Here is a 24,777-nt window from a genome sequence, read left to right as displayed (position 1 = left end):
GCCTGCATTTGTTAAAAGTTAAGCCATTACGGATGTGTCTTCACTGTTCGGATTAAGTCTGCCGATTGCCGAACAACACAGCTGCATGGTGCATGTTTTACAGAGAATACGCTTTCTGCACTATCACCAACGTTTTGGCACATGTCAAGGCCTCATGCTTCCCCATTCCCTACACGGGAAGCTGCGATATGTTGTGCACTTACGACCCGCCGAGGCTTGTGCGCTTAGTGAGTCAAAAAGGAATGTGATCACACTGTGGGGCAAAGTGTCACTTGTGGGATGTCACCTGCTCTCGTTGGTGTGGTTCAATCCTGGCATGGCCGATGCGGGCGACACACGAGGAAATCTCTCTTGGTCATACCATGCGGCTGGGATAACCAACGAAGCTAACCGTGTTCTCGGTTACTTTTGGTGCAACTTAGCCTAGCACCATCGTCTGTAAAATTATTAGCTTATGATACTCTACTCAGACCAAAACTAGAATATGCATGCGCCACATGGGACCCTAATCAATTTAACATGATAAAAACACTAGAATCTGTTCAAAACCGTGCTACTACATTTATCCTCTTGGGTTACTCATACAACAGAAGCATCACAGAACTAAAGGCCCCTATTAGTCTTCAACGCAAAGTCACTAGACTTTGTCCCTTTAATAAATTTTATCTCTTCATCCATTTGCAGTCATTGCAGCTGATCGCAATCCTAGCCAACTCAACCATGATAGAGCCGTACACTCTCGCCGAAGCCCGGACTGCAACTCATTTATCTTCTCTTTCCATGCGAATCTCGAAAGACTGGAATGGTCTTCCTGCCGATGCCCTGCCCCATTCCAGCTCCATCAACATCAAAGAAGATACTGTACGTCTTTTGCTATGTTAAACTGTTGTCGACCCCTTATGTAAAATTCCAAAATGGGGACCTTTGAGGTACTGGAAACAAAATAAATAGCTGGTCAAGGAAAGTCTCAAGGAAACAAGCGAGCTAGGGCAGAGAGCACTAAGTTGTTGCAATATTGTGCAAACTGTACATGCCAAAATCAACATTACAGAAAACTATAACACACCCTGTAAACTTCTCACACCGCTCTATGTGCCAAAAGACAAAATAAAGAGCAACGAGTTCAATTTTAGAGTAGCTTTGCAGCAACATATCAATAGGGTTTAGTTGACATGACTGGCAAGACAAGTACAGACACTGTCACAAAAAGTGAAAGAGCAGAGATTTGGGTAAGTTGGCGATTACATTTACAAAAAGCACAAAAATGCAATGCAAAAATGTGCAAGTATTGAAAATTCGTTTGCACAATGAAATGAGAGCCAGCAGTGCTTTTGATGCTAACTAGCTTGCTCGAAAGATGCATGCACTCTTGCAGCATGCCAAGGGTGCAACTACAGCTCAGCATCTCGTAGATTTCAACACAACAATAATCAACCTGAATTATCATTTGCCCAGGTCAGATATTGTTGTGTAGCAACGGCAAAGAATTAAACACTGCCAAAGTAGGGGTTAACAATTTTACTCTTCATCGAGCGAACTTGTGCACAGAAAGACAAGCTCAGTCGCTGGTCGTCGAATCCACTTCGTGGGATCATCGAATATCCAAGAGTAATCGCTGGTGCTCGCGCATGTTCAAAAATATACAACAGCATTCGCAAAACAGACAAAATTTTATCAGACAACCTTTCTTGCTATGGAATGGGAAACTAATGTTCAAGAAATTTTGGATGCTATATAGGTGCATGTGCAGAGTGACACAACTTGGTAGCAGTGATAAAAACGAACAACAACAACAAAAAAAAAAGCAACTGGAAATCACCGTTCTCGCTCTGCCTTGTTGCGCAATGTCTTGTCACTGGACACTTCCCGCGCCGTCTCCACCGACACCTTGGCCTGCTTGGTCTTCATCTCCTTGTTCTCCCTGTGGCAGACAAGCAGCAGCTTCACCGCCATTGTTGTTGGCAAGTGGAGCAATGAGGCCTCCATGTGCTTTTACCGGCCAACAAAGTTTGGTGCTCACTGGGGTGTATCCCAAACCACAATTCAGCAGAATAAAAATATACAATATGACTGGAGGCCACACTAACATAAACTAAACAGGCCAGTGTCTCAATTATAGATGTTCAAGTTACAATGCTCAAGTAGCATGGAATGACAATACTTGAGGGGCAATTTTTACAAGTGTTGTTTGTAACAATGAATAGTGGGCAATAATTGTGCACCAGTGTTGCTTCCAGGGCACCATTAGAAAAGGCTTTCTTTATGGAAGGCATCGGTACGTCAAAAGGGTATCACCGAGACTGGGTTATTCCAACACCCTGGGCATATTTAGTACGTGACTCATGCACTGTGCTTTATCAAGACGTGCTTTATATTTTGCACTTCCAGTTTTTCACTCATATTTTACAAAGACTGTGTTTGATGCATAATTGTAAGTCTCCTGACATGAAATGAAAACACGTACGAGTCGAGACGCAGCCTGCTCAATGTTTACATGACACCAAAATATTGGAGAAACATTTCATTTTTTGTTTACCAGCAAGTTCTCACTCAGGCCTGCTTTATTTTGTGGTGGTGTACTGTCATATGTAAGAGGCATGGGACACAAAAAGAAAAGAAGAGGGCGATGTGCGCCGACCGTTCTGAACGGCACGAGCCCTCGAGGCGCCTGACCCGAGGTGTGATCGAAGGAGAAGCGGCGCCAAGGTGGCATTATCGACGTGGCTCTGGGCCAAGAAGGTTGGAGCACCAGCTTCGTACTGGCGACGGGACCCATGGAGGTTCGGACAGGCTCGTGACGCTGGCGACCCAGGGTGTAGTCCTCCCATGGCAGTGCCGGGCACTCCAGGAATTGGAGCCCCCTTCTTCGGCAGACCAGCACGGACGATAGTCGCCGGGGCTGGCCAGTGCTGGCCTAGCCAGGCAGGCCTGGGTGCCATGTCACCAACATAGTTCGGGGCGCCGGCATCCGAGACTGAGGAGCTGGCCGGCCGATACTAAGGAAGCAAAACTTGCGGAATCAGCGAGAGCACTGACTGGGATCAAGAGCCGACGCACATCAGACTTGGAGACACGCACCATGACTGAACTTTACAAAAGCATCCCTTTTGTAAGCGTGCGGCCATAGGCCAGGGTTGCCGGACTTTCGCGCGGAACACTCTAAGGACGAACGTAGGGAAGAATAAGACATACGTAGGCTACTCAAGTGTGGAGTTTATCTTTGAGTGTGTTATTAGTAAAATCTGTTTGCTGTGCTCGCCTGCGTCTCCCGACTCCATCTCTCCCAACATCCACACGGCCCCGAGATCAGTGTGACATGTACCTTTCTAACCAACTTCAGGGTTGTTAGTAGCATCCATGCTATCAATTGTGCCTTTTGCATTTCTTATGTTATTTCAAGTGCAATGTTCTGTATACTTTATTCACTATGGTGAAATGTGACAAAATTATAGGAGCATATTGAGCTGATCATTCTTTCAGTTAAATTTCACACATTAACACTTTTCGGTTTGCACCTATTCCCATCGATAGTCCGTTATCGACAGTTGCAAATACGTATTTTCCTGCTTTCCGAGCGCTCTCAGAGAGCTAGTGGCAGTTATTGGGCTATCTAGAAACTATTAAATGAGTTTTAGTTTCCGGTTTCCTTTATCTGCCACACTCAGATTTTTAAAGTGCTTTCGCATAAGACCTGTGGTCGGCCTATGAGTGCTCATTGTTTCCAAGATGGTGTCAGCGTTGTGCGCCGCTCATTCACAGAAACATTGCATTTCTATCGATTCCAATGCACCTGCATGTGAGTTTTTATACTTTTGAAGCAGCACTGGCATGGAAGAAAACTTCGGTTAGTCAGGTTTCCAAATGAAGTTCCGGTTCTTTTCATAGAACCACTTCAAAGCTGCCGTGCGCCGATATATAATGATGCATGCTCCACAGGTTGCGGCTCTCACCTGCAGCAGGGTGTTTGTTCACAACCTGCGGTCGGGGTCACGTCCCGGTGGCCATGCAGCGAGTCAAGTTTTGCACAAAAAGACGTTTGGGAATTGACCTTGGCAACCCGCTAGGGCTCATCACTAGGGTTCACATTTTCTTTTATATCTCAAGAGATTTTTTACATAGAAAGATCATATTTGCTAGAACATTGCACAGGGCCTTTGCATTCAAAACATATATCCTCAAATTTTTAAAAAAATTTTATGTTTTCCCCACAGGCAGGAAAGTGTTCAATATCAATGATTTAGTTGTTTCAAATAAATCTCCAACTCTAAAGCACAGTGCAAGAGACCAATTTTAAGTGAGAACAGCATGTGTTTCATGGCTGCCAAATAAAGTCCCTGCCACCAAGGTGTGCCGCCAGACGACTCTCTGATGAAAGGCTTCTTTATGGAAAACATCCTGGCTTTTGAAGGTGTTTGCTGGGGGTTCCGAGTTAGTTACCTAAGAGGTCTGTATATGCAGCAGGCATGTTCCCTAGGCATAGCTATTTCAACAATTCTAATAACGTGGCTCTATGGCTTAAGAGAAAGCCATAGCTGGGGACCAACTTTGATGCCACCCATTAAAATACATGTCAACTGCAGAAATGCTTTTATGGAACAATACCTGAACAGATTTGATTCAAATTTTTTGCATTTTAGGGAGGAAGTTAAATTCTAGTAACTGTAGGAAGCAAAATTTTGATTTAGTGCTTGAAAGCTACAGTAAATATTTAAAAAATTAATAAGTAAAAATATGAAAGCCCGATTACAGAAACTATAAAGCGAAAACATATCTCAGTCCTGTAAACTGCATCAGTTAGAGTACCTAAAGTGGAGAATATTGATATATGAATTTAGAGCTTAGGAAAGTGGTACAATGTTTATGAGGGTTTTGCAAAAGTCCTACCCACAAATTACTGGTACATTTTAGAGCAGTGTATCATATGCCAAATATATTCGATTTAGATGTACTGACTTGTCTGGTGCAATGCGAAGTTGTAAACTTGATACTCAAGTTTTTACCAATTCTGCAATTATCAATCAAAGTGGACAAAGGCAAGTGCAGAACAGCTCCGAAAATGCCCCCGAAGTGCGCCTGTCAGCAAAATCAGAGACTTGGGGACACGTCTCGCACATGTGATTTCAAACGGCCTGTGCAGCAGTGGTTGCTGCAGCAACAAAATTTTCAGTCATGAATTCTACTGCTCTGTCGACAGATTACCGTTGTTGGCGGAACACAGTTGGATGCGTGTGATAGTGCTTCATCTGGTCGATTGTGTCTCCTCACTGGCAGGGCTCCACTGTCCTCACCTAATGATAGTGTCTTACGCCGTGTGGTCTAAACTGAAGGTTTACACAAAATACTTTTACTGCCTTTTTTAACAGAACATTGTTATGCTTTCTTTAGTTCATTTGTTCTAAATTATGTTAGCGCAATTTTCGCTGACAGAATGTCTGGGCAACTGTGATTATTGTACCTTACAGCTTTTTTGCTGTACAGAAGTGCAATTCATTGCACTGCATCTTATTAACTGCATTGTTATCAGCCCAAGGAATGCCATTACCTGTGGCATTCCCTTAGGCCTACAGATAAACCGGATATTTGTAAACCATGAGGTGTTGTTTAGGTACAGAATTGAAAAGAATCTCTGTGATCCCATGTTTGGTACCCCAACTACAACAACTGCATTCCAATGATGGCAAAATGCAAGAACACTCGTTTGCTTGTATTTAGGTGCACATTAAAGCCCAGGTGACCAAAATTATTCTGCTCTCCACTACAATGCGCAATCTGTCTGTTGCTTCGTCGACACTGATGCAATCAATCAATCCGCTTGTTTATTCACAACTTTGAAGTGAACAAAGTTTCCAACTAAAACTGGGATTTATTGTGTTGTGTTTATCATGTTGTGCAGACATTACTGCAAACCACAATCCTTTTCTATCTGATCCTGTTACAACCCCTGCATCTCGAAAAAAGTCTGCATTCAACTAGAATTGTTGAAAATTTCCTATTGAGCCAGTGTAGGTAGCAATGGTTCTGCAACGCTAAAATGCATGTGACCCAATCTCCTTAACGTGCAATTGTCTTCCAAAGAAGTACCTTGCATTCAAAAATTATTTTAACACTTTCTCATTTTTAACCGTTAAGTATTGTTATAATGTATAGCACACTTGTTTTCTTTTTATGGTAAGTTATGTGCCAAACTGGAGGCATCTGTAGGCATGTGCTTTGATGAATGCATTCCTCATACTGTTGACTTACTGGGGTGACGAGGCCAGTGAAACAGCGCTGTGACATTGCCTTTTCTTTCTTGCCACCCCCAGCTTTTGGAAAAACCGAAACAAACCGACCGATTGATGCCCAGTGGCGAAAGAGATGCGCCTTGCCTCTCGAACTTTGCGTCCAGCTGCTTCATCTGAGCAGCCTGTGCCTTGAGCATGAGCGTGCGCAGCAGGGCCCCCTGCTGGGTGAGCTGCTGGCGCAGCAGCTCCCACTCCTGGCTGCGCTGCGAGGCCAGCAGGGACGACCACTGGTGCATCTGGTTGACCACGAGTGACCGCACGGCGCAGTCCTCGCTGGCAGCCGTGCCCGAGTCGTCGCCAGCATCCCGCGGCAAAAGCTTCTCCACAGCCAGGCACTGCTGCTTCTGCACCTGCGGGGGCCGTGTCTCTTTTACGCTGTGCCTCTATTACAGCAGCCAATCACTTGAGCTATATTTAACTAGGGGCGTGCGAATACTCAATTATCAGCGAATCGAATCGAGTACTGAACGTCGTAATAATTCAATTCTCAGCTGAACTGCAAGTCATTGTGCAGCTACATCCCCCAGCGACCATGGTGATCACCTATCTGCTTCCGGTGGACACAATCTCTGGCACCCAACTGTCTCACCACTTGAACCACTGGAAGGTGCTGCTTTTATAGTTACATTCTTGGTAAGCCGAAAAAGACGTAAAAGTCTTCCGACAAATTGGTTCTTGGTAAGGAAAAAAGAATGTAAAAGTGTCACTATGAACATATTTTTGTTAAACCAAAAAGGATGTAAAAAGTGAGAGAAGCTTAAAGTTTCCATGCTAGCTTCTCATGGTATATTACTGAACCTGTATTGTTACCCACCAGAGGAACAGAAAGCGGGGCGGGTTAGCAATAATTAATATTCACACTTTGAGTTGCGCGTGAAACACAAAGGAAAGGACTAGACGACACGAGCGCTAGTTTTTTCCTTTGTCCGTGTGTGTTTCGTGCACAACCCAAAGTGTGAATATGACTTGTCCCTCCCATTTTAATGCTGGTTGGTGCAACGGGTAATGAAATGTGTAAACAAATAGCGACTAGCACCCCTGTAGATACTAGTGTGTACTTTGAGGAGTGTGACGCAAAATTTAGTGGCGTGCAAAAATGCGAATATAACTGAATCAAATCGAATCGAATAGTGAACATTCAAATAATGCGATTTGCGAATTGAATATTTGCTATTCGATATATTGGACGAGGAGACCTGTGCAGTGCTACACGCCACGTGCGCCAAGGAGCCACTCGAGCGAGCGATGTGAACTGAGACTCTGGTGCCCCAGTTGTGTGCATTAAGCACTCAATTGTCGACACCACTGGCGAAGCTTAATGGGAAGCAGCACCCGAGTGGTCTTGTAACGAGAAGGAAGGAGAGCCAAAAAATGTCGAGGAGGAAACAAACAGGTGGCAAGAGGGGACAAGCTGCTAAGGAGATGCCATGCTCACGTGCTGCTTATCCTTATGGTGTCTCTTGCGCAATCCCTCGAGCTCTTTCATCTGCTTGCGCCGCAGCTTGATGTACTCCTTCTCTGCCCGCAGTGCGTCCACCGTGATGGCCTCCACACGCCACTCCTCTGCAGTTGTGCGAAAAGCAACACTCTATCACAAAAAGTGGAAAATCAGGGTAGCCAACCAAATAAAAAGCTATCATTTGATGTTTTTGAGTGTTGAGAAACTTGAACGTTGACTTTACTTCATCAACCACCTTAATTTTTATCACTTTTATAACACGCTACCTGACCAGACAAGCCTGTGTTGAACTCATAACTAAGCAACATTCTATGTTGCACAGTAAAAACTAGCAGAAGACACCACTATTGATGGATTATGTAGGAAACTTGGCTGTCTTCTGGCATCCCACTAAACTCGCCATAGCCAATGTGAGTATGAATTTCCCCTATTCAAAGCAACGAGAGTGAAAATTCCCAGCTTTTCCCCTTGAATTTTTTAGAACTGACAACTTCCTTGAAATTTTCCTGATAAAGTAAGTACCTTATTAACAGCTCAAGTCTTCAAGTGCTAAAATTTCGTATTACAGCAGTGAGTTTGAAAGACGGAAAAGGAATCCCTGCAGCTCCAAACGGCCAAAGTGAACAGCCTATGATTTCATTGCATCAGTTTGGTGTGAAGCATAAATTTGCAATTTCCATTCCAGTAAATGTCTTGAGAAAATCCACAAAAGCATTAAAAGCAGCTAAGTGTCCCGGATAACCAGGAATAATGAGGTATTTTTTCAAGTTAGGAGGCACCGACATGCATGTGACTTCAAGCAACACGACAGGTGGACCCCTTCGTGCTATGGAATGAAGCAACCATTTTAGATGTGACATACAAAAAAAAAAAAAACAGCCATAAATTTCCACTGTTGTCTGAATAAATACCGTTGTATGCCTGTGAGAAAATTTCAAACACGCTGCAAGGCCAACGTCTTAAGGAATACTTCCATGTTGCCAGTGCGCAATGCTGTGGCACCAGCTGGTAGGTAAAAATCAAAACATTTTCTTTGCAGCTCTTGGTGGCATCACCAAGTGTCACATCACAGAGTCAAAACAAACAACTGATCTCAATAATAATGGCAAAACATCCCCTGTGCTTTGTTGTTGGCATAAAGTGAGACTAAGCAGAGGCTAATTTTACTATTTCATTTTTGCTATCACAGCAGAAAGCAAGTAGCAACAGAGAATTCAGATCGAAGTGGGCAGAGTGGTTGCTGTTGCGTTTTTTGTGCAATCACACGATAATGGGGAGAAACGGCCGCGAGGACTTCTAGGTGAATAGCAAAATTTTCTGGCTGGCCAAAAAATGGTGACGCAACAAGCTGAATAGATTGCTTTCTGCGATGGCAACAGCTGGTGCTTGTTGCCGGCGCTAGAAAATTGCGGCCATGTGGTTGAGCGAACAGCACAAGGTAATTGGAGGACGTCTGCGAGTCGCTCGACTCTCTTGCTCCCCCTCATGTTGTTTTCCCTCCATGGCTCTCGCATCTCCTGTTATCCTGCTTGTCTAAGTGCCGCTGCCAGTCAGTGTAGTTGCAGTGTAGTTGCAGAATAGTGCGAGAGAGAGTGTTACACTGCCAACGCCACCTAACGGCAGAGTTACTCGGGTGCAAGAGGGTGTAGCATCCCCCTCTTTGGCTTGGCGTCAGACTAACTGATCAGACGTTTCGCACATGTGCCGATGCGCTTCACAAGACTGTCCCAAGAAAGGCTTCGGAGTGGGGCACTGGGATGAATGAACCCTATCGTTTGAACGCGCCACCATTCGCGTGACTGTACGCGTGAACGATTAGGCGTTGGTGTCCAGCATGGGGGTGAACATATTCGCTCATATTCTGTCACTGTGAGTCCGACTTCCTCAATTCGTCTGCACCCATCAGCACATTCCATGGGTTGCATTTCTGCTAGGCGGCCTTATTGTACAAAAGGCACAATAAATGCCCTTGTAATTCCTTACACTACTACATTGTCGTTTCTTTGTCTCAAGAGCACGTCTGAGACCTCACGCGTCGCACAGAGTGAAATGTCAGACGTCCATAATGCTGCCATGCATTACGTGAGTAATGCACAACAGGATAGGCAGCGCACCCCGCTTTTCGTCGTCTTTCTTTTGCTGGGAGCCAAGCTCGGGCCGGTTGACGAGGATGTCGGCTTCCTCGATGCCCATGGCACGCATCTGGACAAGTCGCTTCTCCTGGGCCGACAAGAACGCCCGCGGATCCGACAGGGCGTCCATCAGGTCTGCACCGAAGAGCACAGGTGACCAGACCATCAGACAGCGTTAAAATATTCTTTTGCCAATATCATTATTGGCTGCAGCCACCTAGTACAATTGCTGTCACAAAACATGATTCAGTAAGGTACACAGGCATGTACCAAGGATACTTTCTCGGGGGGGGGGGGCGGGGGGGGGAGGCAACCCAAGGTAACTTTTCTATGCAAATGATGGGGGAGATACCTTTAATATTACAAATGTGAATAATGCCCGTCATTCGCCATAAAGACACGTAAGCCTGCAAAAGAGAATTGAAATAAGGTGCACCTCACAGGTACGCATGCCTGTAAGATACAACTCTCCTTCACTTGGCGAACAAGGAACCACATCAAATGGACTCGCGCATGACAGAAGCATAGGAAGAACACTGCCAAGAACAAGTAAACAAGTGAAAATGTCAAATGAAGATTTTTAGTAGCGTTTTCTAAATTAGCAATGGAAGCATTATATATATATATATAATCATATCATGGAGAAGCCAACAATGACACCAAGGAAAACATAGAGGAAATTACTTGTACTTACTAAATGAATTAAAGAAATGATAAATTAATGGCAATGAAAGTGGATGAAAAAATAACTTACCGCAGGTGGGGAACAATCCCACGTCTTGGCATTATGCATGCGATGCTCTAACCAATTGAGCTACCGCGGTGCCGTTTCCCCATTCACTTTCATTGTCATTAATTTATCATTTGTTTAATTCATTTAGTAAGTACAAGTAATTTCCCCTATGTTTTCCTTGGGGTCTTTGTTGGCTTCTCATGATATGATTAATAAAAATCGGGCCCCTCGGTCCACCCTCTTATTTCTCGTTCTTATACATATACATGCAGAACAATCACAGTTCTTTTGGGTCCCCCGTTTACTGCTCTACCAATTTAAGTGGCAAAAGCGACTCGTGTTGCTTTTCAGAAAGTTGCTTAACGATGCGTGGTCACCAGCCCCGTACAACCGCGTAGAGCGCAGGACGCTGCAGTTCTAGACATACCGTGCCCACTACGGAAGGTTATAAAAACATTCACATTAGCACAGCAGAGAACTGGCTACGTCAGGTGGCTCCACTGATAACTGTGGAAGCGTGATTCAAAACACACAGAATTATTCTGCACTTCCGGCGCCCTTTTCTATACTTCCTTTTTAAATAAAGAAATGTTGATCCATAAATATTTTATCAAACAATGGTTCAATTTGCTAATCTTCGCTTTTGCTTGCTGTTAGGCTGTTGCCTTGGCTCTTTCCCTAAGTAGATCGCTTAATTTCTCAACTTGCGATTCTTATTTTCAGTTGCCAATTTTGCACGAAAATTGCTGTAAAATTAGGGAAAAGCCAGACGAGCTAATGGGTGACAGTCATATTGCTTGTGGCTTTAATGGTTATTTCAGAATCTGGTTATGGACGCTGTTTCGCATTAATTTATTTTCCACGTTATCTAACCCATATTGCGGGTATGTGGTTCCGAGGATCTGCCAGCATCGCCACGAGCCGCCACTTGAGAAAATAATGAAGCAAAAGGAAAAGTTAAACACAATTGGCGTTTTCTCTGGTATCAACTCGTTCCATGAGCTTACAGACCACCTGACTATGAACCGAACCTCTTCCCTGGCTCCTGGATCAGCCTAAACAAATACGGTTTTATTTATTTTTTATTTATTATACCCTCAGGGCCAAAGGCATTACAGAGGGGAGTGGGTAATATAGGTTACAAAGACAATAAATACAATACAGTGAATTTTGTTAGGACATAATTTCAACATTCTCCAAAACAAACAAAGGTTGTTAGTGCATCACGAAATCGTTGGTTATCCTCGATGGCTGCAATATCGGGAGGGAGGCGGTTCCATTCGACAGATGTCTGGGGAAGGTATGACTGAAAACAAGCTTTAGTTTTGCATTTTTGAATGCCAACCTTGTTGCTTAACGGTTGAACTAACAAAGCCACAGTGATGCGCATGATCGTTGAATAGATGCTGACAACTGAACTCATCTCGAGATAATCGTGCGGGCACCAAATCGATGAGAAAACTGGCCTTCACACCCCTGGAGATGCCCATAACTACCGCCATCCAAAAAGAGCGAAAAAATTGACAACCATTCCACTCTGTGAAGATGGAATGGCAGTGAGAGCTGACGACAGTCAAAGCTCTCAAACGAAAACAAAGTGCTTCACCTTTGCTGCGGGTCGGCCTGAAGGTAGTGCAATGCCGCGCTGACCCGCAGCGCTGGTGAAGCAGGCGTTAAGCACTCCCCATATGTTACAGGGCACGTTACAGGTTCCCGAGCCCACAGGGGTATGTGCCATTGAGCTTGCACCCTTTCTGCACTATCACCAGGATCGGCCCACATGATTATTTTTTCTGTTGACGGACGCCGAAAAAACAACGGAAGGTTAGCCATATACAGCTTTGGCTGTAAAAGGCATCAAAATGTTCACCGCCGACTAGATTGATTTGTCGACGCCTTAGGGATGTCTGTGAGGAGTGTTGGCGTCGGCGTGGAGGAGGAGGGGGGGGTATGCCACTTAATTGGGGGGGGCAGCCCCCCCTCTCCCCGGGTACGTGCCTGAAAATACAACAATTAATAACTACTTATACGAGGAAGGACCTACAAGTAGCAAGAGTTTTCAGAGCTCAGCTGTTAGGCGCCCCTTCCTGCAGCGAGTGTCAGCGTCGGCATAACCGAGCGAATGAGCACAACAGCGAAGGATGAAAGAGCAACCGCGGAGCGGCAGATGAAAAAAGATGCAAGCTGCAAAGGGCGGACACCAATGAAAGCGGCCCTTCAGCGACGTGCGTGCGAGAAGCTGGTTTCATGCGGACCCGCCCGACTGCTCGATGCTTACTCTTATCTGGTCACAGCCGGAGCGCTAGTTTTGGACTATCGTCTGCTTGCACCAGCTCTCGCTCGCGCTTGTTTTGATTATCATGGTTTGTGATTGTTTCGTAATCTGATTGTATGCGCGATGCAAATTGTGTAGTACTTTCTGGAAGGCAAGTTGCACCAGCAATTACACTGGAACCTTTGATTAGTCATGTATAAAAGCCGTCCCGCAGATCAGATTTTAGACGATTGCCGACTCTGCTACATGTCTCTCTCAAATTCTTTGACTCGATGCATCGCGAAATGAAAACATGTATAGAGCTGCGCTCAAATTTTGCATTACAGAGTATTATAATAGTCGGTGAATTTTTTTTAGAGGAGGAAGGGTAGTCAATACTACCGTCCCTATCTGTTGACCAAGTAACGTCTGCATGTGGAGTTTTGTCTGCTCACTGCATTGCTTTCTTTTGAGCCTCTGTTGCCATGTGTGTTGGTATTGCGAAGGCAGATGTCAAAGAACAATGTGTGTTCATCAAATTCTCCCAACACTGAAATTCTCTTCCCTCAGAAAATTTTTTGATGTTCAAGAGCTTGTTCCTTTCAAATTTTCCCTGCAAGGTCAAACAGTCAGCATTTTCATGGCTCAACCGGTTGCACAATGCAGTTTGAAGAAAATGCTGCAAACCTGTGGAACTTAGGCTTGTGCATCACTCCTACCCACACAGCACAGAGCATGTGGCCCTTCCTGAAAATGCTACACTTCAACTGAAACGGGAGCTTGAGGTCAAGCATGTCCACAATGTGGAAGAGACAAAAAAGAAAGGCACAGAGGGCCATCAGTTTGCAAGAGTTGCTGCACATTTGTGAACAATAAATAAGGCAGTGGAACAAGTTTATTACATCCCAGAGAGAGTCCTTTGAAGGTGATTAATGTTTTGGAATGGTAAAAAATACACAAATTAAAAAAAGCTCGTGTTACTTCCGGGTTCCCCCTAGCATGCATATGTTGAGTATGCCTATTGCCAAGAAATTTACCACAAATAACTGATAATAGGCTATGACACACAACGTAAGATTGAACTAAAAAATGTCCCAATCTCGCATTATGTTTCCTCCAATGCAAGTAGAATATGGATGCTTCTTTTTATCCATCAGTAACACTTTCATGTCAGCAGAAAAAACAGCAGCGCAATATTTGACAATGGCAAGACGAAAGGCACAGAACAAGTATCATTACTGTGTTGTCATCATAGGCAGTACCATTCTTGTCTGGTATTTTCATAAACTTTAACTGTTTCATCATAATAGCACAATGATTTCACTGTCCACCATACTTGCACTGTGTACCATGAATGCACTGTGCACCATAACTGCTGTGCAAGAACTTCACAGAGGCGACCTGTACACTAAAAACAGACTCTGTGTCTGAGCCACAAAAAGTGTAAAAATAATCGAAGGTATTACTGAAACACTGTGAACTGCATCAGTGTTTAATGGCAGGTTTCTACAGTGCCAAGAAAGCATTTTTCAACCTCTTAACATATTTGGTAACATTACAATGCGAGTGATAGCATTAAATTTGCATAACTTCAATGCTACCAAGGAGAGCATTGGATGTTGGCTATAAACAAGACACAACAGGATCTAAGATCTTGGCAAACTATATCATTTATGATGACAGCAGTATGATTATCTGACCTCCCAAGCCATCTGGAACGTAGATCTTGAGCTCAATGCAGATAAACAACATGGCCAGTGACATGGGGAAGTTGCCCTCTGTCCGTAGAGAGACATGCCGATAGCCTGAGGAAAGAGAAGTTTTCAATGCACAATCACCACATCAACAACGAAAAAGAAAAGCAGCAAAAAGGAGTACTAATTATAAGGTGCCTGTAATCACATTAAATGTGATTCAATATGACAGACCAAATGCAGATTACAATGAATCAACATTCAAAACCTGCACAGATTGAAGAGTTAAAGCCAAGAGCTATTTACAAGGTGTTCTGCTAATGCCGTTTATTATTTTTTTTCCTGAAGAGAGATTCCTCAGCTTCCTTGAAAGTTTGCAGGCAGAAAAAAAAAGAGAAAAGAAACAGAATGCAAGTGCTACCTGCGGCAACAAATGTTCCAGGAAAGAGGTAAAGCAAGCAAGAACAATAGTGCCAGCACTAAAAAATACTTGGAAGTAGATACCACCCAAATACATTTACAGAAAACAGTTCTTAAGAAGCTGATGAAAATGCACTACACATAAAGAAGAAAGAGAGGAAAAGGAAGCCAAGTAAACTGATGCTAAAAGGGTCACTAAATGATATTTTATAGTTTGTTTATTTGCTTCTAAACAACTGAATCCACATACGCTACACCATATATTTAGGGCTTGAAGTCCAATTAACAAGTGAGATTCTCAAAAAACGCAGGTTGAAAAATTCCCGCCTAAACTTTCCATGCTCCCATTGATAAAATGATAAAAGCTAATTGTGAGCGAGGGGCTTGCAGTATCTTTTAAAGTAGGCACTACTAGGGAAGCGGGGTGCCTTTGACTTGGCTCAGTTTCATTACGCTGGCATTGCCAACTACCACCACTGCGAGTGCACCTTCACACGAAGTACATGACTCCTTCCGTGAACAAAGTGTCTCCCAAGTGGGCACAGGACTGGAGACAGCAGTTGTTCTCCCAGCACGCCAGTATCATCACAAAGCTCATGCAAGTGCAAATGATTGACGCTCCCCATGTGCACTGGCCTGCACTCGTCAGATGGTTTCTGCATTCACTTTGTGGTGTTTCTGCTGAGGCCCCACTCAGGGTCTACAGCCAAAGAATACAACAGTTATACGAGCTGAGGCCAAGCTTTGCATGAGGCTGCTGATTAGAGTGCTAGGATGTCAACTTGTCTATTCCTGCATTCTCTTTAGGAACCTCATAGATACAGATACAGTATAAGCGTGCTTTTCAAGAAAATGAAACAACATAAAATCGCACTGAATGGCCTAGTCACCAGCATAAACCATAGAAACTGTATGGGAACGTCAGAGAGTTTCATGCATTCTTCTGTTGCCCCTTTTCAGCCTTTGTTCTTGTGTTTATCATTGTGCATGACACCACATGGGCTGCGTGCCTTCAGGATTGCATAGTCGCCATCCATTTTCGCGCTGATAGCGACTATGCTTTTGTCCTCAGCAGTTGCGGTTTCATTTTAATTCAGCGTGCTGGTTTAGAACTGCTTGGGCGCCATCTAAATCCAAATCGACGAGGTTCTACTGAAAAAGAAATGAGAAAGCTGGGCAAACGATCAGTTATTCATGTTAAAAACCGCAGTGTGCACAAAGGACCCAGGTAGTTTCTCAACAAGCGCCGACTTGCAACTGCGAAAGTTTGTACAACAAACGGTCCCGAATGAAGTGCAGGAGGTAGCTCACCTGCTTGCAGGCCATCCATGGGAAGGATGCGCTGGCCCAGCATTTTGCCATTCTCATCATAGACAGCTATCCGGATCACAGCCAGATCGGGAAGAACTACCTGCATGCACAGCAGCCGCAAATGCACATCTACCATCACGGACAATGTTTTGATGTATTTTGAAATGACTCTTATGGATATCTTTAGGCTGCAAGCAATGATAACGTGCAATGCACTAACTTGATGTTTTGGCATCGCAAGATAATGAGCAGACAGCTCCATTGTCAGCAATGACAAATCACAATAGTACCTACAACCTATTCCTAAATTCCGAGAAATAAGTTGTACACTGCCTACTGTCTTACTTAAAAAGTCTTGCGCAATTCCTTAGCCAATCCTGGCAAGAAACATGCAAGAGGTTATCTATAGCAAAAATACCAGCACACTGCTTCATACAACTCTAATGGTTTAGCTGTTATGCTACTGTGAGGGTACCGGGCGACGCCAGGTGCCATAGAGTCGCAGGCACAAGACAGTCGGCAACGGTGTGTGGCGATAAGGGAGAACATGCAAGGCGCGTGTGCGCGGTCGGCATGCGGGGAGCGCACTACAACGAACTGAGTGAGTGAAGTAATCGGCGGAGAAAGCCGCGTGCGGTGCGGTGGGACGAAACACAGACTGTGTGTGTGCATGCGCCGAGGATTTCCTGAAATAAAGAATGTACTTGACAAGTGGGGGCTCGTCCGACCAGACCTAACATGGAGGACCAAGAATAGTCTAGTGCCACCCAGCCAGTTGTGCAGCCTCTCCTGCCTTCTTCGATCATCCAAGGACTGTTGTCTTCGAGCTCCTGGACCACAATGGAAAGGGAGAGACTCGCGGCTGATATAGCTCAAATTCTGCGTACCACGCGGCTCAATGACATGGTTAGGCCTGACGAGACAACCGGCACAGCTACGCCCGACGAGACAACCGGCGCGGGGCCAGCGCTCAACATCAAAAGCGCGCCCGTCCCACTGCCGAAATTCAGTGGCTACCAGGACCAACACTCGCTGCAAGACTTTCTGGAGAAGCACTCAGAGTACTGTGATATTGCAGTGATCCTCCCTGACCGCCGTTTTCAGTTGCTTCCAGCAGCGTTGGAGATTCAGCTAAACAATGGTGGCACTTCTCAGGTGCGCACCCCAACTGGCAGTCCATTGCGTCTGAATTTACGGTGGAGTCAACCACAGTTGACTACAAGTTTAAACTAAAAGCAGAGCTAGATAAGAGCACTCCAGCTACCTTCCAGGTTGGAGACTTGGTTTTCTGGGATACGCACCCACTAAGTAAGGCAGCCATTGGATTCACAGCAAAGTTTGCCCCACGACACACAGGACCATTTAGAGTGACTGCACACATTGGACGCAATATCTACAGACTCAGAGACCCTGCTGCAGGGAAACAGACAGGCCACGCTAATGCAGACCAGCTGAACCCTTATCATGTGCTTTGGAAGCCCTCTTCACAGGATAAAGGGGGGGGGGGGGAATCTGTGATGGTACTGGGCCGACGCCAGGTGGTGTAGAGTTGCAGCCATGGGACGGTATGCAACGGTGTGTGGCGATCAGGGAGAACATGCAAGGCGCGTGTGCGTGGTCGGCATGCGGGGAGCGTGCAACAACAACTGAGTGAGTGAAGTAATCGGCGGAGCAAGGCGCGTGTGATGCGGGGGGACGGAACGCAGACAGTGTGTGTGTGCATGTGCCAAGGATTTCCCGAAATAAAGAACGTACTTGACACTACTTAACTGTTAAATAGGTTATTCTGCTGCCAAGCAAGGAATTGTAAATTTATTTCTTCCCACAACAATCATAATCAATCGTAAATGCTACGAAGGACCCTTGTGTCATGATTACAGGGTCCAACATGGAGCTTTGGTGGTAAAAAATTCATCTGGAGCTCTCAACTGCAGCTTCCTTCTAGAACATTTGTGGGAACACAACTTTTCTTCTTTAAGCTATATCTCAGTTTTCTCTCTAGTAGATGGCTAACTGGAGCATTTATAAATCACAGAATGCTTTCTACACAATTTTAAGACAAGCCTTAACAACAAATGTCGCTTTATCAAAATGCCCAATATGAGGCACTTTGCAACATGTTTGTTATTCTTTTCCTGTGTGCATTACTACCATTGCACGCTGCAGAATGCATGATTGACACCTATAAACAGGGGCCAGTTGTAAGCTTCGCCATTCAAACTACAAATGTCATACATACTGCTGCCACCAAGTTGTACTTTACTTTAGCTGGCATAAGTTGTGTCAAATTATATCTCTTAGCCTCAGTGTTACTCGATTTCCTGTGCGTGTGAATTTCACATGACAACAATAAAGGAACAAAATTTCAAAATATACAACAGCAAGTAACCTGTGGCCCAATATGCACAGGAAGCACAATGAGTATCTAGCGGTCTAAGAAACAAAAACATTTTTGCATGTTACGTCAAGATCAATTTGTACTGTTTTAGACTACAGCAATCGAATAGGCAAATTGCTGTAGCATGTAACGGTGGTCTGTTCTCTTGCTTCACACCTCAATGGCACAATAATTCAGCAATAAAACCCCTCAATCCTGTACTGAACAGTGTTTGTGGTGACCAATCAGAGCCTTGGCATGTTCCGCACTGTTCTTGTGAGGATAGTGTCGAAGCGGTTCTGCATGCATTTCTAAGTCTAGATCCATGTGGCATTGTCCAGCAAACTCTTGAATGTCTCACATCTCACAGTCTATCTAAAATCCCTGATAAAGAAAATGTGCTGCAACGCATTCAGGCACATGGGTTGATCTTGGAAAACCAACACAGCTTTAGTACATGCTTTCCCTGTAAACTTCAAGTGGTTTCTGAATTGAGGGCACAAAATAAAGCAGGTTGGAAATGAAACTATGGTAATGGATTTATTTTCTGCTTGCTGTACTCTTCTAGCCAAGGTGAGGCATTCTTAAGAACATCTCAAACCACTCGTTTTGCACGCTTCACCCTGAGGTTGCATGTTGCGAGGCTCTGCACGTGCCTTTCGGAAGACGAAGGGTTCCTCGTTGTAGACAGGGTTGAGTCCGTTGGCAGGAACCATGCGGGTGCGAAACTCCTTGCGGATGGTGTCCGTGGGAAGTCCATACATGTCTACCTCGACGTATGTGCCCACCTTCTTGTCCGACAGGAACTGGCCCGACAGCACCCGCACCGAACACTGGGCCGCAATCACACCGTCCACGGGTGACTCCGCAAATGGGTCGAAGGACTTGTCTGCCCGTCGCATAAAGTCAGGCTTCAGAAGGTACCTGCGTTGATATCTTGCCATCACTACGTGGTTCATGCAGCTGGACAGTTCTACCAAAAACGTGTTATGTACCTGCCTCCAGAAACAATACAGGCCATGTACATGAAAACGCTTCTGCTATGTAAGAAATGCAACATAATTTGGGATCTAGTCAGGGATGTTGTAAATGCAAGCAGGACATCACTCTAGTTAAGTCAAGCCACTTGATAAAGCTGGAGAGAAAAATATTGCTACATTGTACTAAGAGACAAGACATTGTTTTCAGCAGTCAAAACAAAAGTAACATCAAGTGGCTCCCGTCATGGCTGAAAATAAACCTGAAATTTATTTTGGCTGAAAGCAACAATATTTAGTGGATGCGAGCAACACTTTTCATTTCAGAAGAATTATGCAGGTAGTTTCCACGCTACAACCTGTAACCAAGCAAGTGAAGCAAGCTGATTGCAATGAAGCTTAGCAGGTGTTGCTAGCATGACACACGAGTTTGAGACAAAGTCCAGCAAAATTTATGCAAGAAAAACGGCGCAATAAAACAGGATATGAAACAGCAGACAGCACATATGGTAGGTTAGGAGTGACTGCCACTGTGTGACTGCAATATATAAATTCAAGAAAACAGAAAAAAGGAAAGAAAACAAAGAATAACACAGAACAACAGGCTCAAAACCTGTTGTGGCTGAGTAAGAATAAATCTTTGGGAACCAATGGCAAGATCGTTCTCTGACTCCTCCGCAGAGGTGCTCAATGCTCTCGGTAGTTGAGGCATTCGAAAGCATACTGACTCAACAGAACTTATGGCAAATGCCTTGTAGAGCTCATGAGTTATGCTTGTTGTGACTCGGCGTAGCGTTTAGGCCAGGAATACTCCAGGCACAGGGATGAGTATGTCTGGGACCAGGAGTGAAAGAAAAGGGTTTATTTTACATTATTTACGCTAGCTGCAGCTGTGGAAGTGCACTCTATGTAGGAGTAATCACTGGACACGCCACTGCACCAAAGGTGTCCCTAGGCGACTAGACTAGGGAATTTGATGACTGCATCACGGCCAATCATCATCGTCGAATTGTTTGCAATATCCCACCCATGACGTTACACCTTTCCGCTGGACTCCACCCCCAATGTTGGGGATTGCCCTGCATACGAGGCAACCACGTAACAATTTGGGAACCTCAAGTCGAAGTCATTCCCATGGAAGACGTAGCACTCGGGGTCGTGGCCTCAGAGTCTGGCGTCAACTGAGGGTTGCTCTCTAGCCTATGCGCCCGGTGTGTCTTGGTAACGGGTAGCTGGCCTGTGCAATCAGGGCATCACACGGAGGCTAAGGCCAACGTCGTCATCCGAGCTTTCTTGAGGAGGGTTGCTTCTTTTGTGATGAGTGCGAGGTTAGAGAAATGGAACAGGCGGTTTATTTACATTGGAAAGGCAAAGTTATTTTCAGAACAAGAGATACTCGTACTGGCCGAAGCATGGAGCGCAGTACATCGTTCTCATAGCACGAGCTACAGGTCAGACCAGACATCTTTTGGGGAGAGCACGTTGGGACTCGTTGGCACACACTTACTGTATCAAGGGTGTCCACTTTTAAAGCAGTTGTCTTGCCTAGGTGACTAGACTAGGAAATCTGATTACTGTATCTCTGCCAATCGTAATCGTTGAATCGTTCGCAATATCCCTCCCATGACATCATGCCGTTCTGCTGGACTCCGCATCCATTGTTGCACAATCGCCTCTGCAGATGGCGCAACCAAGTGGCAACCTGGGAACCTGGTGTCAACGCTGTTCCCGCGGAAGACGTTGGCCCCTTGCATCAATTAGTGGACTCTGCATGACGGTCAGCTTGAAGGGAGCTTCTTTGTTGACCCGTCACAGTCTATGTCGGACCTCGTCACTGTCTGGGTGATGCTGGTGGGACGTATTATGAGCTCCACGAAGCTGATTCATTGCTGGAAAGCAAGGGAGGCTCGAAGCTCACTGCCCCTGCTATCCGATCGTAATGTTGGCCCCTTGCATCAATTAGTGGGCTCTGCATGATGGTCAGCTAGCAGCAACTTGGGAAGCCTGGCCTTCACGGTGGTTACTGCGTCTACAGAATCCAGTGGTTGTCGTCAACTTGAAGGGAGCTTCTTTGCTCACCCATCCGCAGTCGGCGCCAGGGCGGCTGTCTCTTGGGAAGCACCTAAGGAATGCCCTACTGAGAGACAACCGACTGGAGACAGTGGTGCAGGTGCAGTGCGAGGACTGCCTGCTGCGACGATGCTGTCTCTCTTTTGCTGAATATTTGCCAAAAGCTTGAAAGCTCATTATTCGACAAATTTATCTCTATAGACTCTGGCAATATTTTCTATTTCACTTCATCTGCTCAGTTTGTATTATGTGACTTGTTAAAACTGGACCAAAGCTGCACAGCAAATATATAAAAGGAAATGACAAATAAAAATGTCTTTATTATAACGACCACTTTATTGTACATGAGTTTGTTATATGTGTGCCTACTGAAATGAACATTCTGGTTTACACTGCCTTCTTAGCAACATGTAATCATATGCAATATATCCTAGTTGATAGTCTGCCATGTGTGTTTTGGCTGTAACACAACAGCCACTCAGCATACATGCTCATGGCCACATCCTCCATAGTATTCATTTACTTATATTTGTTTACAATACTGCAGCTCTCAAGATGACAGCCTAGCAGGTGGGCAAAGTGCAAAAACTTATCATGTACTTTGTAACTAGAAAGTGAATACAAGCAAAAATATGGAATGTACAACTACACAGATAAAGACATGCAGCAAAACTTGGCTAAAAGTGGGATTAGTGTTGGTTTTGTTGAGTTGGTTTTGTTGTTTTGTTTGTACGCAGGGTGACCAGATCTTTTGGGGTCACGGATTAAGTGGATTTGGCACGAAGCCAACGAAACGACACACAACTGTCAAGCTGCCATTTTGTTTAATAGCACAGGGCAAAAAAAAACGAGAGGGAGAAAACAAGAGTGGCTTTGAAAAAGGTGAAACAGTAACGGCACACCAATGGATACATGGCGCCACCTCGTGACTGGCCATTACACTACTGACACTCGCCCTTAATGAACTGTCATTGCGCCCACACTTTTGATGCCCAAACATTCACAGAGCTTAAGAGTCATTCTTCCATTTAAGGCCTTAGTGAAGAGGTCGGCACAGTTGCTCAACGATTCGGCATACTGGAGTTGTAGCTTTCCCACTTTGACCTTTTCTCTCATGAAATAATACTTGAAGTCAATGTGTTTGCTTCTATCTGAAGTAACTTGGCTTTTTGCAAGCGCAATTGCACCCTGGTTGTCAGCCTCTAAAATCTGTGGTTCGTGCATGAATTCGTGCGCATTAAGTTCCTTCATGAAATTTTGGAGTCACATTACTTCCTTTGTAGCGTGGCACATTGCTACATATCCCACTTCGACTGTTGACAATGCAGTGCTTTTCTGCTTCTTACTACAGGAAATTGCAGCCCCAGCTAGTGTAAACACATACCCACTGAATGACTTCCTGTCAGCCTTGTCACTAGCCCAGTCTGCGTCGCAAAAGGCTTGTATGCACTTCCTACTTTTCTGGCAGACTAGCGCATTATTCTTTGTCTGTTTCACATCGCGAAGAATGTGTCTTATGCCATTCCAATGTTCTTCTGTGGGATGTTCATTGAACTGGCTCATGTAAGTAGTCGCAAAAGTCAAGTCCGGCCTTGTGCCTCCGACGAGGTAAAGCAACGCACCAATTGCTTGTCTGTACTTGTGGGGCAGGTTCTCACTTGATGGGTTATTGTTGTTTCCTCTTTGGTACGTGCTTCCACGATCCAAAGAAGATGATGCTGCCTTGGAATCTGACATGCCAAATGTCTCCAGTATGTCGTTAGCATAGGCCGTCTGGTCCAAAGTTAGTTCTCCATCTTTTTATTTCTTTAGTCATATGGAAAGAATGTGGATAGCTTCACCCAAGTCTTGCATCAAATCGTTGACCCAAGCGGCTCTTGAAGTCGGCAGTCTGTTTCCCATCTTCTGCGATGATGAGCAAGTCATCAACGTAGACTCCTACGATGAGGTTCTTCTTGCTGACATAAACACAGCCTTTGATCTTGTCATCCCTTCTCACTTGAGCATTTTGTCCAAGGCAAGGTTACACTACCTTCCAGAATGTCGTAGCCCGTAAAGGCTCTTCTTCAGAAGGCAGACTTCATCCTTCTTACAGTCATGCAAAGGCTGCGGTTGTTGCGTGTAGATGGTCTCCTTCAGAATACCATTTAAGTATGCTGCCGTGATGTCCATCTGGTGGATCTTCCAATTCCTCACCACTGCTATGGCCAGCAGTGTCCTGACGGACTTCAGCTTCACTACCGGGGAGGTTTCCTTGTAATCAGTACCTTTCACTTGTGAGTATCTGCATGCAACCAACTGTGCCTTGTATTGCTCTAAGTCACCATTTTCGTCGTACTTCTTGCGGAACACCAACTTGCATTTTACGACTTGTCTGTCTTTCAGTCGTGGCACTAGCTCCCATGTATTGGAAGCTTCGAGTCTGTTCAGTTCACTCCGTATAGCTGCTTTCCATTCCTCCTTGTCTGGTGCAATAAGGCTTCGTGTAGAGTTTCTGAAGCTCTTTGGCTGTTTTGCCTGGCTATGCAGCAGCCGTGACATTCACTTTGACGTGGTTTCTTGTTTGCTAGTCTTTCCGACTGTCTTGGTGCTTGTGTACCACAATATGTCATGCTGGACAGTCGCTGCATAGCTCCTTTGTCCTGTGTAGTTGCCTTGTCTTCATCGGCTGATTAGCCAACTTCTTCAGCATAGTTGTAATCAGTATCATTGCAATCTGAACTACCAACATCATATGGCTCGCTCAAGCTGTCTTCAACTCGTAACGTGATTGTGCAATAAGTGTCGCTATGTGCTTCAGTCTTTCTACTTGCAACTTGGGTAAGCTTGCATGAGAAGGAATCTTCTTCAAAGGTAACGTCCCGACTTACAAAGAAGCGATCTTTCTTCTGGTTCCGCAGCTTGTACCCCTTCACTTCTTCTGGGTAGCCGACCAGTATGCACTCTTCTGCTTTCGGGTCCAACTTGCTCCGCTTGCACCGTCTGTTTCGCACACTCCATGCTCTGCACCCAAACACTCTTAGGTGGTCCAGTTCCACTTCTCCCTCTGTCCACAGAGCTTCTGGT

General features: G+C 45.0%; 1 protein-coding gene across 1 annotated transcript in view; it reads right to left on the bottom strand.

Moving 5' to 3' along the window:
* The window catches only part of LOC142568039 (1-phosphatidylinositol 4,5-bisphosphate phosphodiesterase-like), a 272,674-nt gene that overhangs the window by 37,914 nt on the left and 209,983 nt on the right, over positions 1-24,777 (bottom strand). Inside the window, exons 22-28 of the mRNA XM_075678120.1 lie at positions 19,317-19,588; positions 16,288-16,383; positions 14,563-14,667; positions 9,858-10,010; positions 7,720-7,847; positions 6,369-6,634; positions 1,820-1,921 (exon numbers count right to left, since the gene is read on the bottom strand). Of these exons, the coding sequence (XP_075534235.1) occupies positions 1,820-1,921; positions 6,369-6,634; positions 7,720-7,847; positions 9,858-10,010; positions 14,563-14,667; positions 16,288-16,383; positions 19,317-19,588 (1,122 nt within the window). The remainder of the gene's footprint in view (positions 1-1,819; positions 1,922-6,368; positions 6,635-7,719; positions 7,848-9,857; positions 10,011-14,562; positions 14,668-16,287; positions 16,384-19,316; positions 19,589-24,777) is intronic.

This window comes from Dermacentor variabilis, unplaced genomic scaffold (assembly GCF_050947875.1).
Source record: "Dermacentor variabilis isolate Ectoservices unplaced genomic scaffold, ASM5094787v1 scaffold_16, whole genome shotgun sequence".
NCBI classification, from domain to species: Eukaryota; Metazoa; Arthropoda; class Arachnida; order Ixodida; family Ixodidae; genus Dermacentor; species Dermacentor variabilis.
Note: the sequence above shows the minus strand (reverse complement) of the source record. Positions and strands in the feature narration are given on the sequence as shown.